At 35.3% G+C, this 15347-nt stretch overlaps 1 protein-coding gene across 1 annotated transcript in view; it reads right to left on the reverse strand.

Moving 5' to 3' along the window:
* stxbp5l (syntaxin binding protein 5L) overlaps positions 1–15347 on the reverse strand; it is a 261129-nt gene that overhangs the window by 52792 nt on the left and 192990 nt on the right. The window contains exons 9-15 of the mRNA XM_088914500.1: positions 14882–14960; positions 14225–14379; positions 10427–10499; positions 8561–8708; positions 5410–5477; positions 1620–1660; positions 249–466 (exon numbers count right to left, since the gene is read on the reverse strand). Coding sequence (XP_088770626.1) covers positions 249–466; positions 1620–1660; positions 5410–5477; positions 8561–8708; positions 10427–10499; positions 14225–14379; positions 14882–14960 — 782 coding nt within the window. The remainder of the gene's footprint in view (positions 1–248; positions 467–1619; positions 1661–5409; positions 5478–8560; positions 8709–10426; positions 10500–14224; positions 14380–14881; positions 14961–15347) is intronic.

A 15347-nucleotide genomic window follows, 5' to 3' on the forward strand; every position in this document is an offset into this window, starting at 1 on the left:
TTCTTTAAAGTTAAACCATGCATAGTGGGGGGATGGGGGGTTTTAGGGTATTTGGACTCTGCTGTGAAAAACATGTAATGTTAAACAATGTAAAAGATTAAGTTACTACATAATAAACTATGTAATGGTGATCATTTCTTACCTGTTGCAGCAGAATAACAAAAGATGGAACTTGATCCTATGCTAGAATAATTATTCTGCTGTAATTCCTTTTAAGCAGAAAAAAAAATAAAGCAAGTTAAACTCACCACTATTTCAGTAGTGGTCTCATGTTTGCTGAACCTGTAGACGATAACATGGGCAGAGATGCCAGCCACACAGAAGATCCTGCTCTCCGGGCACCAGCTAATCATTTGAATAGCAGAGGGGTCCTCCTCCACAATCTCTGCGGCCTGCTTCCCCTCGGTGGTCTTCTGCTTCTCAAATACCTTCGAGGTCTTCAGCTTGTACAGCATCTGAAGGGTGACTGCAATGGGAAAGCAGTACATGTGTTTCTTTACCAGGCTCTTGGCTCTAGGACAGGACAAAACAACTTTTTAATAAAACATAGGTGCCCTTTCTCTTACCCTTGTGTATCTACTCAGTTGTTCCTTCTACTTATACTTAATGTCAATTTCGTGTATTACATGCAACCTAGGATAGGGGGATCTGCTCGGAAAATAATGCAATATACAGATTATTGGCATTATTAATTTTTTTCCATACTCATTTTTAAAGTAAAAAAAAATCATCATTTTGGCAAATACTACGATTTTGAAATATGCTGTTCTTCTTCACAGAATCCCAAACTACCACAGCTTTGACATTGTAGCAGAACCATTGCAATTCTCAATCCTCCTCATGGAAGGGGCAACTTGGCATTGCCAATCCACTAGCCACATGCCTTTGGGAAGAAGTCCAGGCAAACAGAGGAGAAATGCAAAGTCCACAAAGAATCAAAGCTTTATTGAGGTTATTGTACAGATTGTGTACATACCTGATTGTGTACACACCTGATGAAGGCCCCATGGCCAAAATGTTGTGTTTTCTTTCTTCTTTTTTTCAGCATGGAATAAACCTATTACTTGTTTATTGTACAGATTCCTGTTATGTGGCATTTTCGTACACAGAGAGCTATTTACATATGTATACAAAACTCTCCACACCAATATTGTATTTCAGTGAACTGTATGGTGTAATCACAGTGTGAGGCCTGTCACCTACTGTAAGTGTGACAGCTGCCACTCTATTCTTCATCTGCTGGGATTCACTCACAGTTGTTTGTGAGTTCCCAGTGTTCCTCCCTACAAAATGACAAACTCTACTATGCTTTTACTATGCTTTCTTTATGAATTAGCATTTGGGTGACCACCGAAACATTTTGCGATATGTGTATTACATTGGGTTACAAAATGTATTCCTTCAAAAATAATTTCAGCATGAAGTCTTTGGCTTTAAGAATCTTGTGGTTGTGGTTGAAGATACAGAGCACAATAATTATTTAGCGATTCACTTCCCCGTATAAATGATTCTGACACATTCCGGTGCAATTATGAAATGTGATTTTATTTCAAAATAGCAAGGGAAGATAGTGGAAAGTGTAAACATTTTGAAAAAAATAGTGAACCAAAAGAACTTACTGGCAGATGCATCCCAGAACTTGACTGAGCCGTCTGCATGCCTTTACAAAGAAAAAAAGACAATGTCAGTGACAAGTATTTTTAAGATGAATGCCAAATAAATAAGCTTTAAGGTTGGAGGAGAGGAGGAAGGGTCAGCAACCTTCAGTTTGAAACTGGCTGTGAAGCACATTCGTTCATATCAAGTAAGTCTCACCATAAAAGGGGATTAGAATTGTAATTTCTTAAGGCTCATATTGAATAGAAGACAAACACCATTTTATTGAAGCATCTACCATTCACTAGGGGACTGCGGTCATCAAAGAAACCATACACAGTACATATTCTGGGGTCCTGAACACTGTAAGGAATAATGTACAGTACTGTACATGAGGGAAAAAGCTAAACTTTAATATGAAATTGGGCCTTAAATGCTAAAGTAGTTAAATAATTTTAGGTAACTGATTCTTTTAAAAGAGGAATGTATTGTCTTCTTGCCAAAGTACACCATCATATTTAAGTGGTTAAGCCCAACCCTCACAGTTACTGTAGAATTTACAACAAAATCCTACAGAGGAAAAATGTAAGCAAATGACTAAATGATTCATATAAAAAAATAATGTCTTTGGTAAGGTACTTAATTTGACAAAAAGCTTCAAGGTATTATGGCAAATCATAAAATTACCTGATAATTAAGTTGCTTTATACTGTATATATTTATATTTAAAACATTATATATTTTTGGGTAGTTCTACAGTACTTGAATTATATCTTAAATAAATATCTGAATAGCTATGCTAACCCAAGTTCATTTTGTTCATTCCAAAGATGTTTTACATATTTTTTTCATTTAAATCTGGAAGCAGAAGCATTGAAAAGGAATTTTAAGCAGCTCTTAAGAAGACAAGCACTGGCCCAGAAGAGATTTGGGGATGCTATCCCTGTTTAAAGGCTGCCATGGTGATTATCTTTCAACTGCGTTCAGTTGATTCATTTTGCCCACTCTGGTATGAGGGTCACACTGTTCTCAGCACCACAGGACCAGAACCAATCAGTCCTACTTCAAGCTCAGTTTGTTTTATATGTGTCATGCATTTTCCCTCACCTTCACTTCCTTTCAAGAATGAATATAAAACAAAATCCCACAACCTGGATTCATGTGCACACCCTGTTACCAGCTGTTCTCTATGGAATTGAAGTGGGATTTCTCATTACATATGACCACAAGATAAAAAATCCATTTAAAATACCAATTTTCACAAACTTTTGGTTACATACGGTAAATACACAAATTTTCAAAGAATTAAATAATACCAAGTGGAAACATAAATAAATAAAGCACCAAATTAAATAACCCTAGGAAAATTAACTTTTTAAATAAATGGTATTGTTCAATAAATTAAATATGTACTGTGAAATGTTTCTATGATGGTGAAACTATACCAGTTAGCTACAGTACACAAAGCTAATTCAGAAAAAAAATCTAACAATTTCCAATTAGGAGTGATCTGTTTTTTTTTCTTTTTTTCAGAAAATAAATTTTCAAAATATTAATGTGTGTCTGCCAGTTATAATTGCAGTTCTCATTTAGAAAGTGAACCGTGAATCAACAGACAGGTCTAATGTGGCCAAACGACGCTTCTAGTTTGGCCTGCAAGCTGACTGTAAAACTCATTTACAGTATATAAGTAACCATAGAGTTAAAAGGGTTTATATCTGCAGAAGGTATATTTGTTTGTCACAGATGAATGCCCTTCAATAAAAATGAAAGAGGAGGGATTTTCTTCACATTTGCTTCACAAGAATGACAAATTCTTTAATTTTAAGACACCACTCAGCATAATTAAATGGACTGTCCTGTATCCTGAATTGTCTGGGAACATAGAAAAACGGATATTGTAGCATGACCTACACACACTTCTTACAGCATTGTCTTTTCTAAAAAACGTTTACAAGTTCTTCAAGTGAGTACACTGACCTGCTGCGACACAACAATGTTCTTTGTTTAAGAAGTGGGCATATGTCCAAGTGCTTATGTACTCTTCACAAAGAAATAATAGAATTTCGTAACAGAAGAACGACGAGGCCTCTGAATTCCTTATGGATCAGGCTCTTCTTTTGTTACAGGTAGCTCTGTGATATTACAGGTCACTTGAATTCTCTCAAATTGAAGCTCCAAGGCCGTGCAAGCTCCGCTAGGTATTCATTTGAAAATATTGTATGTCTTTCAGAAGAATCTTGAAATCTTACAAATAGGAAAGATGTTGCAGTTTCTGATATTGCTTGCTTGTGCTAGATGAAACTGACGAACATTGTGCAAGAATTCATGAACAACCTAAACAAAAATGTATAATTCTAAGATTCCAAAGGATTTAGTGTTGATCTATTTATTATCTCTTTATATGGGTATTGCAATAGCAAAGAACATTTTTTTTTTTTAGGAAAGTGCCTTTTAGCTAGAAATTGCAAAGCTCCAGACCTCAAAAGTCTTAATGTGTAAATGTAGACAAATTCAACTTTGGGATTTCTGGACTCAATGAGTGTGTCAGTTTCTGAATAACAAGAATCTTTTTCACATTGATGTGCCTCTTGAGTTTTCTACAGGTTGCAGTCAAGGTCTTTTTACTGTAAGCAAACATGTTTTTATCAACCTTTAGGGGAAATGTTCCACTGCCTTAAATCCTTTAAAAGCATTTCTTCAATCAGCACAACGAATAGCTGAATTTGAGTATCACTGAATTCCTCTGAATTCCTACATAATACATAATGTTTATAATAATTTAAATAGTGATGAAACTGGTCTATCATTTATTTGAGCAGCACTGATCCTTGGCAAAACAAAAAAGTTGAGTTATGTTGTTTCACAAAATCACCAGATTCTCTCTGTTCGGTATTTCAATAGAACCAAAACCACCAAAATCAGATGACTAAGAATCTGTAAAAATAGTTGTGATATTAGGTTATGCATAAACAAAGACCTTGCCTGGTATGAGTAATGAACTGCTTGCTATCAATGTGATTAAATTAATCTTTTTATGCATTCATTGATAAAATTACTAAAAAGTAACAAACAAGTTTAAAACATATAAATATATAAAAGCAAAAGAGTCTGAGCTGAGATGGGAAAAGATAAACATGATATTTATCACAAAAACTTCAGATATCTTATAAAGACCAAGCAATTTTGTGTACAAAACGGCCTCATTTTCATTATTTCTTTCACCTCCAGCAGAAACAATCTTACAAAGATTGTCATGCCAATTACAAATACAACCCCTTATTTTGTGCAGGTGAGTTTCTAACAGCCAGCACCCACCTTTGAATAAGGAGCCTGATAGAAGAGATTGTAAAGTAAAAACAGTCAAAGTGTGAATATTCATTAAGATGCGTTCCAAAGAAACAAATCATAATAATAAGAAAAATAAATGCTTAAGTCTCTGATCTTCAGTTTCAAGAATATTGCCGTTTTTTACTCTATAGGAAAATAGGTTGCGATTCAACACTCTTAATAGTTGCAATGATCATAATGATCCAACAGAAAAGCTGAGTTCCCCACTTAAACATTGAAAACATTGCTGTGTAGGTCCATATGAAAGTACAAGGGGCCTGTGGCAGATATCCCAACATAAACGGCTGCTTTGAAAAAGGCTGGTAAAAATATAACCAGTATAAAACTGGGTTGTTCTGTCCAGAAGCATCCTAAACCATCACATTACAGAATTACAGAATTCTGCTGCAACTGTTTTCTGAACGATTTAATTGATAATGGGCGGGATCAATGATACAGTGGCACTGCTGATAAGACACTTACCCCGTGATGATGATTTCAGGGTATGTTTGTGTACCCAGGTTCCAAGTCCCTCCACTAACAGGCCATTCCTGCTAATGGAATAAGAATTTTAGAAAGTCTGAACTGAAGAATAACTCACAGTTCTGTCTTTCTTTCTGGTATTTGTTTCATAGACAAAAGACTCAGTCCTATCAACTGCTTCTCAAACTGAAAGGATTTGCCGCAGAACTTTCTTGATAATGTAGATACTGATCAACACAATTATTCTTGACATTAATTGAGTTCCTTCCATTATACATTTGTGTACAGTGTTTCAATCTACTTTCCAAGCAGTAACTGCAGAGATATCCTATGTGTCATGAAAAGAATATATACTGTAGGACAAAGCCAGCTTAATCATTGATTTATTTCCAAGCAATGGAACACCAAAATACTGTATAATGTTAAGCTCATTCAAATAATAGATCAAACCAATGTCTTTAGCTGTAGATGAAGGGCTTAAATAAATGGCATCAGTGATGAGGTTTTGTATTTTGTGCAAGGGGAGGATATTTAGGAAGCTACACCTTTTCTATAGAAACACTTAAATGCTACAGTCAAGATAGTAAGACCTTTCAAGTATTAGACCTAGCAGCTAGACTCCTAACTACATTGAGTAGAAGTTTAATGTACTGTATGACAATACTCTGTATGGTAAAATTACTACATGGTTAACATTTTAACAATGGATACTGTATGCTCCATGTTTACCAGAAAACATACAAATGTGGGCTTCCATTGAGGTCAAAATATAACTGAACTACCTCCATATAAGGACATCTTATGATGTCTTTGTAGAACTTCTTTTCTGAAGCTGTAGACTTTAAAAATAAATTAAATTGAAAGCCTCATAAATGATGTTCAAATAATACACACAAGTGTAACTCTCAAAAACCAGAGACTCTGAAATGATTATTTCACAGCAAGAGCTGCGGGGAGATAAGAAGACTGGTGTTGGCAACTAAAGCCTTCTTTTGTATTAGTTAATCCTTCCACTTTTCTTCTGAATCCACAAGGGTACAGTTTGTGTTAAGCAGTAGTAAAAAGAAAAGTACATGGGGAATAATTTCTGGAAAAAAACAACCTGACTGGTACAGTAATTCAGTGAATTATAATGATTTTGCCCTATGTATAAACACTTCTCAAAGATGTCAATACTGTAGTAAAATGTGCTTTCCTAAATAGGCTGTTGATCTGACTTCTGCTTCTCCAAGACTCAATATAAATTTTAAACTTAGTCCAAAAATGCCTGATTTGAACATATTTCATTTACACACTCAGTTATCAATACATTTGTTGTGTAAATACTAGAGTACTAAAGAACACTGTACACATGTAAACACACAGCGTAAAATTTTCAAACTACTGCATCAAATGCATTATGCAATTTTGTGCATTAAATTTAATTCAAAAGAACAATAAGATAAATTTCTAAATTAAAGAAGGCCTTTCAGCTAGGATCTAATTGATCTGTGGATCATAGCTAGCCATTACTAAAAGAAGCAATAGTAATAGTGTCAGGGAAGGCGCCCCCTTAATGCAGGATAATTTTAGCTTTTGTAACTTTTAAGGGCTCTAGGACCACTTTAGCCCCGCAAGAGGATCTTTTTGTCTTCCAGACCGCCAGCCCATGGACAGGCCAGACAAGACAATAAATTCTGTGGACTTTTCCATTTTATTACCTAGCAATTACAATATTTATTATAGTTCAAGTAGGTAGCTGCTACAGCATGCATAGGCTGCAAAGGAATGATTTTGAAGATTCTTATTGTGAGATACTTTTTGGAGATACTTATTGTGTGATAGGACCCAATATTTATTATGTCCTATCACACAATAAATATCACCAAGAGATACACATTCTAGGGCAGCATGAAACCCATTGACCCTAAGTTACCAAAGCTCAGTGTCCCCAGAGGGAGTAGTCCAGCTATGCTGTTCTCTAAAAACATCTCCTGTTGTGCCTCTTCCACCACAAAGAAAAAATTATTTGTAGGCTTAGGTATCCCCTCCATTCTCAGCTATCCTGAACAACATGGTCCCAGATGCTCCCTCCCACTAATATTTCTGAGTCCAATGTCAGTAAGGGGAAAGACAACGCTGGGGCCTTCCTCTGATGCTCTCTGGCGCCTGAGTCCTCTCCTGGGTCCAACATGGCAATTTGGGGACATGGGGAGTAGAGGGTGAAAGTGTCCCTTCGACGTCTTGGATATGGGCAGAGCTAACTGCTCAGGGCTCATTGATTAGCTGTATGCAGATGGACAGGTGTAATGATGCTGTGTATTGGTACCTTGTTCTAAAGCCCACCTCTCACTGTGAGACCCAGTTAGACCTCTGAACTGTTAATTGACAAGTGCCTGTGCAAGGAGGACCTTTGATCAATGGGAAGCTCAAGAAAAGAAGAAAGATGAACTCACCAATCTTAAGAGACACTTACCATTCTATGCAAATTTTAAGTCAACAAAGTCCCCAACACCTATGGCCTCACACCCACATTTCACAGTCTATGACACTACAGTAGCTCCAAAAACTGTATGGGTGGCTTCTTTCAGAAGTCCATTACTCTAGATGTAAACTACTTCATCTTGTTTTCAGTTGAAAATTCACTTCCTTTTAGGTTCCACTTTTGTTCTCTTGTCTGTTTCACTATTGATTTTGAAGAACTCCAATGTGTTCACTTTACCCACTGAATACTACTATTGAAACTACTTTCTTGACTGAGTATTTTGAATACTTGTATCACGTTCTGTCAGAGTATTCAACATTCGTGATCATTAGGATTAAGTTCCAATAAACTTGTCACTTTTGGGCTCTAGGAATGTACCTGACCAATATTCCTGACTGATTCCAGAGCAGATACACTATGCTGTTTGGTAACATGGTGAACAAATCTGCACATAATTGCAACTGAAACAAGATTTTACATACTTTTTCTATTATCTGTTAAGAGTACTAAGAATCTCAGTTCTTTCTGCTTGATGTAAATAAACCTTAGAATCGGTGGAAATCAAACCTTCCTTCCATGTTTTTTTAAGGAAATAATGTGTGTAATTGTCTTTCTGAGCAGTTGTGGATCGTTTTCTTCTTCAGTTCTCAGCACTCACAGTCTTCACCGGTTCTTCTCCACACTTACCTTATTGCTGTAGCCTTGCTTTTTGTGTTTGGCACCAATTGAATATAGAACAGGGATCAGATCAGGAGGGCAATCTGCGAAGTATGCAGTACAGGTAACTGGAGATTCATGAATATCCATTGGGTATGGGTTTTCAAATATAGGAAAGCTACCAGAGAAGGAGAAAACAAAGAGACAGTAAGGCAAGGCTGTCCAAGCCTGGTTAAAAGAGGACCAATCCCATTTATTTTATAGGTTACCTGTTTCTAAATATTTGGAACACCTGTAAATTGTTGGAAGATTAATTAAGTGTGTAATCTGTTCAATAAAGAGAACTCTGGTCTATTACTATTACTAATATTTTCTCAAATGTTTCAAACGTTCTGAATTTAATAAATTTCCTGCTCCACTGATGATAAGGGAAGTGTTCAAAAGTTTTAGAAATCTGTGATATAATGTTGTAAACATATAAAACCCGGTTGGAGATGTTTGATGTAAGGTTATCTATATCAAAATATACAATACTTAATCAGTTACAAAAGAAATCCTCCTGAATATTGAACCCTAATGACAGGTGTGCTAAAGCACAATTGCAGTTCTTTTAAAGCAAACAATGCATTCAACAAACAAGGAGGAAACATACATTAAAAAATAATGGAAAATTAGAATCCAAAAATCTGTGCTTTCGTTCTCCCTTAAAAATTCTTCTTTATAATTACATTTTATATATTATATAAAATATATATTTTAGGTAGCTAAAATCGAGTTGAAAAACAGATGAAAAGATAACAGAGGCCATCAGTAATATAATATATGCATGCCTTTGTAGACAGGCTATGAGATAGTTTTGGTGTAATGGATGCAGGAAAGATTGACACTATCATGTATTGAAAATCAATATCTGGGACCCATGAAGTTGAACATGGCTTCTTCTGTTTTCTTTTCTTACAAGGGAAATTATTTCCTTAGTTATATCATGTATTATTGTCTATCATTTCTTGCCTTTGTTCCAATTCATCCTGATTTTCAATCAACTGAAGTTAGACCACCACACAATTCAGACATTAAAGTCACGATATAGGCCATTTATATTTTGTAAAATGTTTATTTGAAACAGACAATTTAATACTAGTCTAGTGAACTCAAAATACATCAAATGTTTTTGTTATTTTTTTCAGAGCCAATGTGAGGGAAGGAAAATAAAAGAAATATAGTACCAATACATCTGTGGGACTGACATGATTTGAAATCTGTTTTTGCCATTTACTTGCCAAATCAGCTTTTGCGATGTGATGATTGTTGGTTATTAAATGTTGAAATGGAAGTGCAGAAGATTGTTAGATTTAATCTGTTTCTGTCCCTCTGGGATTAGTCAGACAGATTGTGATGGAGTGTTTTGGCAGAAGGAAACCTGTTTATTCAGCCCAGTATCCTGTGGTAATAATAATCCCAAGATAATCACACATAGATGTTTAATTCAGTCCAGGTAGGATTTCTCTGTTTTGCAGAACATGGTATTTAATGTTCTTCTGAACACTGCATGTTACAGTATGTACAGCCTTGAAAGACACAGTGAAGCTAAAAAATACTCCACGAAGAGTCATCAGTTTCAAAATTGTACCTTTATCTAAATTAGCCACAAAAGCAGAAAATAAACTGACAGATGCATGATTTGCATAACATTTACCATACATCTAACTATGCATACATACAGAATATCTCTAAAGAAGGACTCATCATACAAACTAGAATATTATATCTAATTGTTTCATTTCCAAAACTGTTATAATGTATTCCCTGTATTAACGTTCCTTCTTAGATTTTAATGTTGGATTTTTCTACGATGAGCAAATGTGAGAAGCTCAAAATCATTCTCAATATACTTACGTGCTTTGTGTCAAGTCCACAACAATGAAGTCCTTTTCAAGCAGCACAGCTACAGCATAGGGTTCCTGGAACTCTATAAGAGAAACATCTGTTCAGCACTCCAGTTTTAATGTAATATACTGTACACATAACTTTTATAGAATCCATGAGTTCTGTTCTCTCCTGCAAGAAAATGTGTGTAAGATTAGTCTTGGCATGCAAGACCGAACAATCAAGCTCCACTTCCCCTCCTTTGATTCTAGTGTCTTGTGAGAAACAAATATCTCAGATATTTGACTCAAGAAATAGTATAAGCACATGTACAATAGTATAAGCACAGCAGATCACATGTTTACATGTAGCAGGTAGAAGTGTGGAGGAGAGGTTAGAATTCTTGACATGTAACTAGAAGGTGCAGGTTCAGATCCTAGACAGGGCACTGCTGCTGCCACCAAGTAACCTTCTTGACTCAGACTGCTCCAATAAAATGCCCTGCTACTCTACATACAGTAAATTGATGTAAACAGTTTTGGATAAAAGTGTCAACCAAATAACTTTAATAACACATGCTTATCGGATTCAGCACAAATATAATGGTGAAAAGTTAAAACAGCATATCCTAGAAATGAGACAAGTGGATTTTTTATTTTTATTGGGACAACTGAAGATAATGAGTCTGAAAAGAGGAGTAAAACAGAAACGGAATGCTATTCCAATGAAAATTGAAGCTATTGTAGAGTTAAATATTTGAACTGGAGGGAAAATACGGATTTGTATAACACAAATCAAACCAGCCTATTACAACATTTAAAAAAAAAACTGAATTGCCCATCATACCTGGAATGTTTCATTAAATGAGGAAAGACCTCATTTAAGGGAAAATGCCTATCTCCTATCTCATGGCTAATTGTTTAATTCAGAAATAAACTAAGTGGCATTTTTTTCTGTTCTGAAATCCAGAACTGATATATCCATGAGAAGACTTTTTTAATCCATTTCATCAGGTGAAGAAGACAGTCAGGTGTGGAAGCTATGGGGATAAAGGCAGATGTTTCGGTAGTACAGATCGATGTAGGTTTAATGAGCAGGGGAAACTGTGTATGTGAATGACGCACTGGATTATGATCAATGCTAGTTCATTACAATTGTTGTATAAAGTAAAATATTCCTTTTCAAATGTGCAAGTCAGATGAATAATTTTTCCTGGCACTTTTACCAACATATTATACTAGGAGGCATTAAAATGCAATAAATGAGTACTGGGACCAGGAGCATTTGTTGTGATGTATAGGAATACTTCTGTGTATACTCTACATGCTTGGTTGTGTTCGCCTTTTTAAAATATTTTCTGGTGTTGCCCAGAAAAGTGCTAGAATAATTGTATTGAAATATTACTAAGATCTAGTAAATATAAAATGACTGCATACTCTCTGTAAGTAACGTAAGAAATATTATGTAAATTACATCATGTTTATTATCTAATACCTTTTATACTACCTATACCTAACAGGAAAATGTGTTATCATGTTGCAACATAGATTCATAAGAAACTACTTCTCAGCCAGCAGTTACAGTACACCCTGCAACTCACGACTAGCAACCCACTAAAGCTAAGCAGGTGTGAGCCTGGTCAGTACCTGGATAAGAGACCTCCTGGGAAAGCTCAGGATGCTGTTGGAAGAAATGTACAGTAAGTGGGACCAGTAAGGAGCACTCATCTTGCAGTCTGTGTGGGTCCTAATGCCCCAGTATACTAATGGGGACACGATACTATAAAAAGGCACCACTCTTTGAATGAGACATAAAACATTTGGTATTTCTCCAAAAAAGTAGGGGTGTTACCCTGGTGTCCTGGCCTAATCCCCCCCTCGGGCCTTTACAAATCATAGTCTCCTAATAATCCCCATCTATAAACTGGCTTCATTACTACAGTATGTTCTCCTCCCCTCTGATAGCTGATGTGTGGTGAGTGTAATGGTGGGACCATCCAAGAGATATAATCAGGTTTACTCAGCAGGAAGTTGCACAAAAAATATTTTTGTTGTCATTTTCCAGTTACTGTTGATGTGAATATACAGTATATGTTTTATTTATTTGTTCAATGATTCTAAGAAGTCTTCAATGAAAATAATACTTTTATTAAAAATGGATGCCCTGGCATTACATGTCAGTATGACCTTTTGCTCTAAACATTTTGAGGAGGACAGATTTCCAAGATATACAAAAAGAAACAAGAAACAGAAGCAAAACAGAAATTTTACAGGTCAGTTATGTGTCATTTGTAGTGAACTAATTCCTATGTGCAATACGAAAAAAAAACAAAAAACAATTGCTATTAAGGCTGATTGTTTATAAATCTTTATATTTTTCTATTTTTCAGCATCAATTTAAGTGTTCAGTTATCAAGTTATTTATTCAGTAAACCTCTTATAAAAATGCAGTGCAAGGGCTTCATTTCAATTGCTGTGGTTTTCTGAAATTGCCAGGTATGCACTGAATTTAAACTTCAAGCAGACTGACCTTAAGCTGCCACCTGCATTTTTGTCACTCTGCCCTCCTATTGCTTTCCTAATAAAACATCGTAATGATTGCTGTCTTGAAGAGATTGTGTGCTGCCCTTGATACCCCTCTCTATTTTTCAATTCTAATTAAATATTTTTTTCTTCCCCACAGGGTAATTCACAACCAAGTGAACTCTCCATATAGTCCTCATTTGCATTTGTACCAAGACTGATTATATAAATGCAAATGCAAAAAAAGTACATCTAGCAAGATAACTGCATGTACTAATGTTACCAGATGAAGGCCTGAACATGGCAGGATAATCCCAAACCTAGTTTATTTTTTATATGTTGAAGATCTAAGACATGGCATTAAAACTGAGCTGTGATTTACATTTAGTCTCTTTGTGGACACAATACAATTTCCAAAACACAAATGACTATGTCTATTACCATTGAAAACTATATAACTTTAAGCTATAATGAAAATTAAGAGGCTACTTAAGAAAAAAACCTAGGTTTTTATGTTGAGACTTCACTTACATTTTCAAGACACTGTGAGGAAGCAAACAAAATGCTAGGATATGTACTGTAGTTTAAAGTGTATAATTTAAATCAAGGGATGTTATGTTAAAATATGTAATGCATTAGTAAGGTTTCATTTAGAATATCGTGTACTGGTCACCATGTTATTGAAAATGATATTGCTGCTCAGGAATCAATCTAGGAAAGTGCAACCATATACTGTACATTCTAGAGTTTAAGTGAATGGCCTACACTGACTGGTTGACTGGTTGAAGAAAATAATATTTTATATTTTCAAACCCATTAGTTCATCTAAGAATGACAGCAAAGATCATTCACTCCTTTCTGGACATGATTATTTCTCAATGGCTCCATACATATTAAATATATGAAAAGTTAGAAATTTGGTAAATGTGGCTAGTTTTACTGCTAGTAACTATTTAATCCAGGCACTTTCTGAAGAGTGATAAGGTTTCAACAATAAGCCTTGGTTAAGTTGAGCCTTTGGTGTAAAGACATGCATGAAGTATATATATGATTTGTGCAAGATGACAGTCTAACTTTTATCCAAATGTGGCAGACAACACAGTCTCATTCATTTATTATAAACCCTGCTTTCTTATTTTTTTCACCAGTTGTAGAAGAGTTCTGATTATTCCAGTTAATAAATATTTACTTGCAAAATTGATTAAGGCTTAATGAAGGATAGGTGACTGTGAAGCATGTTAATGGCTTCTGAAGCAGTATACAGTACATAGTATAACATATTAGTTGAAGAATCATACTTTCTTACCATTAGGATAAGGAGTCTCACAAAGGGTTAAGAATTCCACAATAGGATGATCCATCTCCAGCACTGTTATCGATTTGCTGTGCATGATTGTCAGGCTGGGTCTTCTACATGCTTTATCATACGACAGACCTCCAGAGAAGATTATAAATGGCTCACTGAAAAAGAAGATGAAGATGTTATGGTGCTGAAAGTAATCCAATATTTTCCAGAATGTTTCAGGTAGCACAGCATCCTAAAATTAAATAATGTTGTCAAGAGCTGTTTCTATGCTAAGTAAAGCTACCGTGTTATGTTTAAAAAAATCAATATGCTTTCCTCATTCTGCCAGCATATGACTGACACTAAAAATGGTATTCAAGAACCTGTGGTCTTAGTACCTTTTGCTGTGTACATTAAAATCCACTATAGGATCACCTGTTTAAGGACCATGTATGTAATTATTAAACACCTATATATCACACTTTCATATACAGTACATGATATGGTAATTGTTCAAATTTATAGGTATATGCTTATAATGAAGGCTTAAGCATGCCTAAACAGTATAGTACAAGGCTCTTGTATACAAATAACAGAAATACTATATAAAAGTACAAGCATGAGAAGCATCATGTACCATGCTCTGAAGTCTACACTGCAAAAAGAAGAAACAAACACCTGCTTTTTGATGTCTTGTACTCCACTTTCAGGATAGGCTTGCAAGGCTCTGGTTTTTTCCCATCTCGTGGATTTTTCCCTTTGGCGAGAGAAATTATGAACATAAGAAAACAAATAATGACTTTTTGCTGAAATGTTTTGCATAACATACAGTAATTTGTGAAGGCAATTATATTGTTTATGCTTCTGGAATTGACTGTTGCTGATGTCTAGTGTCATAAAATAAAAAATAAATTATAAAAGGGGGCCACTTGCTTCAAACTGAGAACTTGTTAGATCAGTGAAAAAGAAAAAAATTGCCCTGGGGTTTCACAGCTCAGCGGGGTCTGTTAGATTTATCAGTTATACGGCAAGCGAGCAGGACAACCACTGCTATTTATCATGACTGGATTTACAGGAGAAGATAATTTCTGTTTGAGGGGATAAATCATTTATAAACCTGCTGAAGGTCACACCTCCCGGGTAA

Source organism: Atractosteus spatula, chromosome 4, assembly GCF_055471065.1.
Source record: "Atractosteus spatula isolate fAtrSpa1 chromosome 4, fAtrSpa1.hap1, whole genome shotgun sequence".
NCBI classification, from domain to species: Eukaryota; Metazoa; Chordata; class Actinopteri; order Semionotiformes; family Lepisosteidae; genus Atractosteus; species Atractosteus spatula.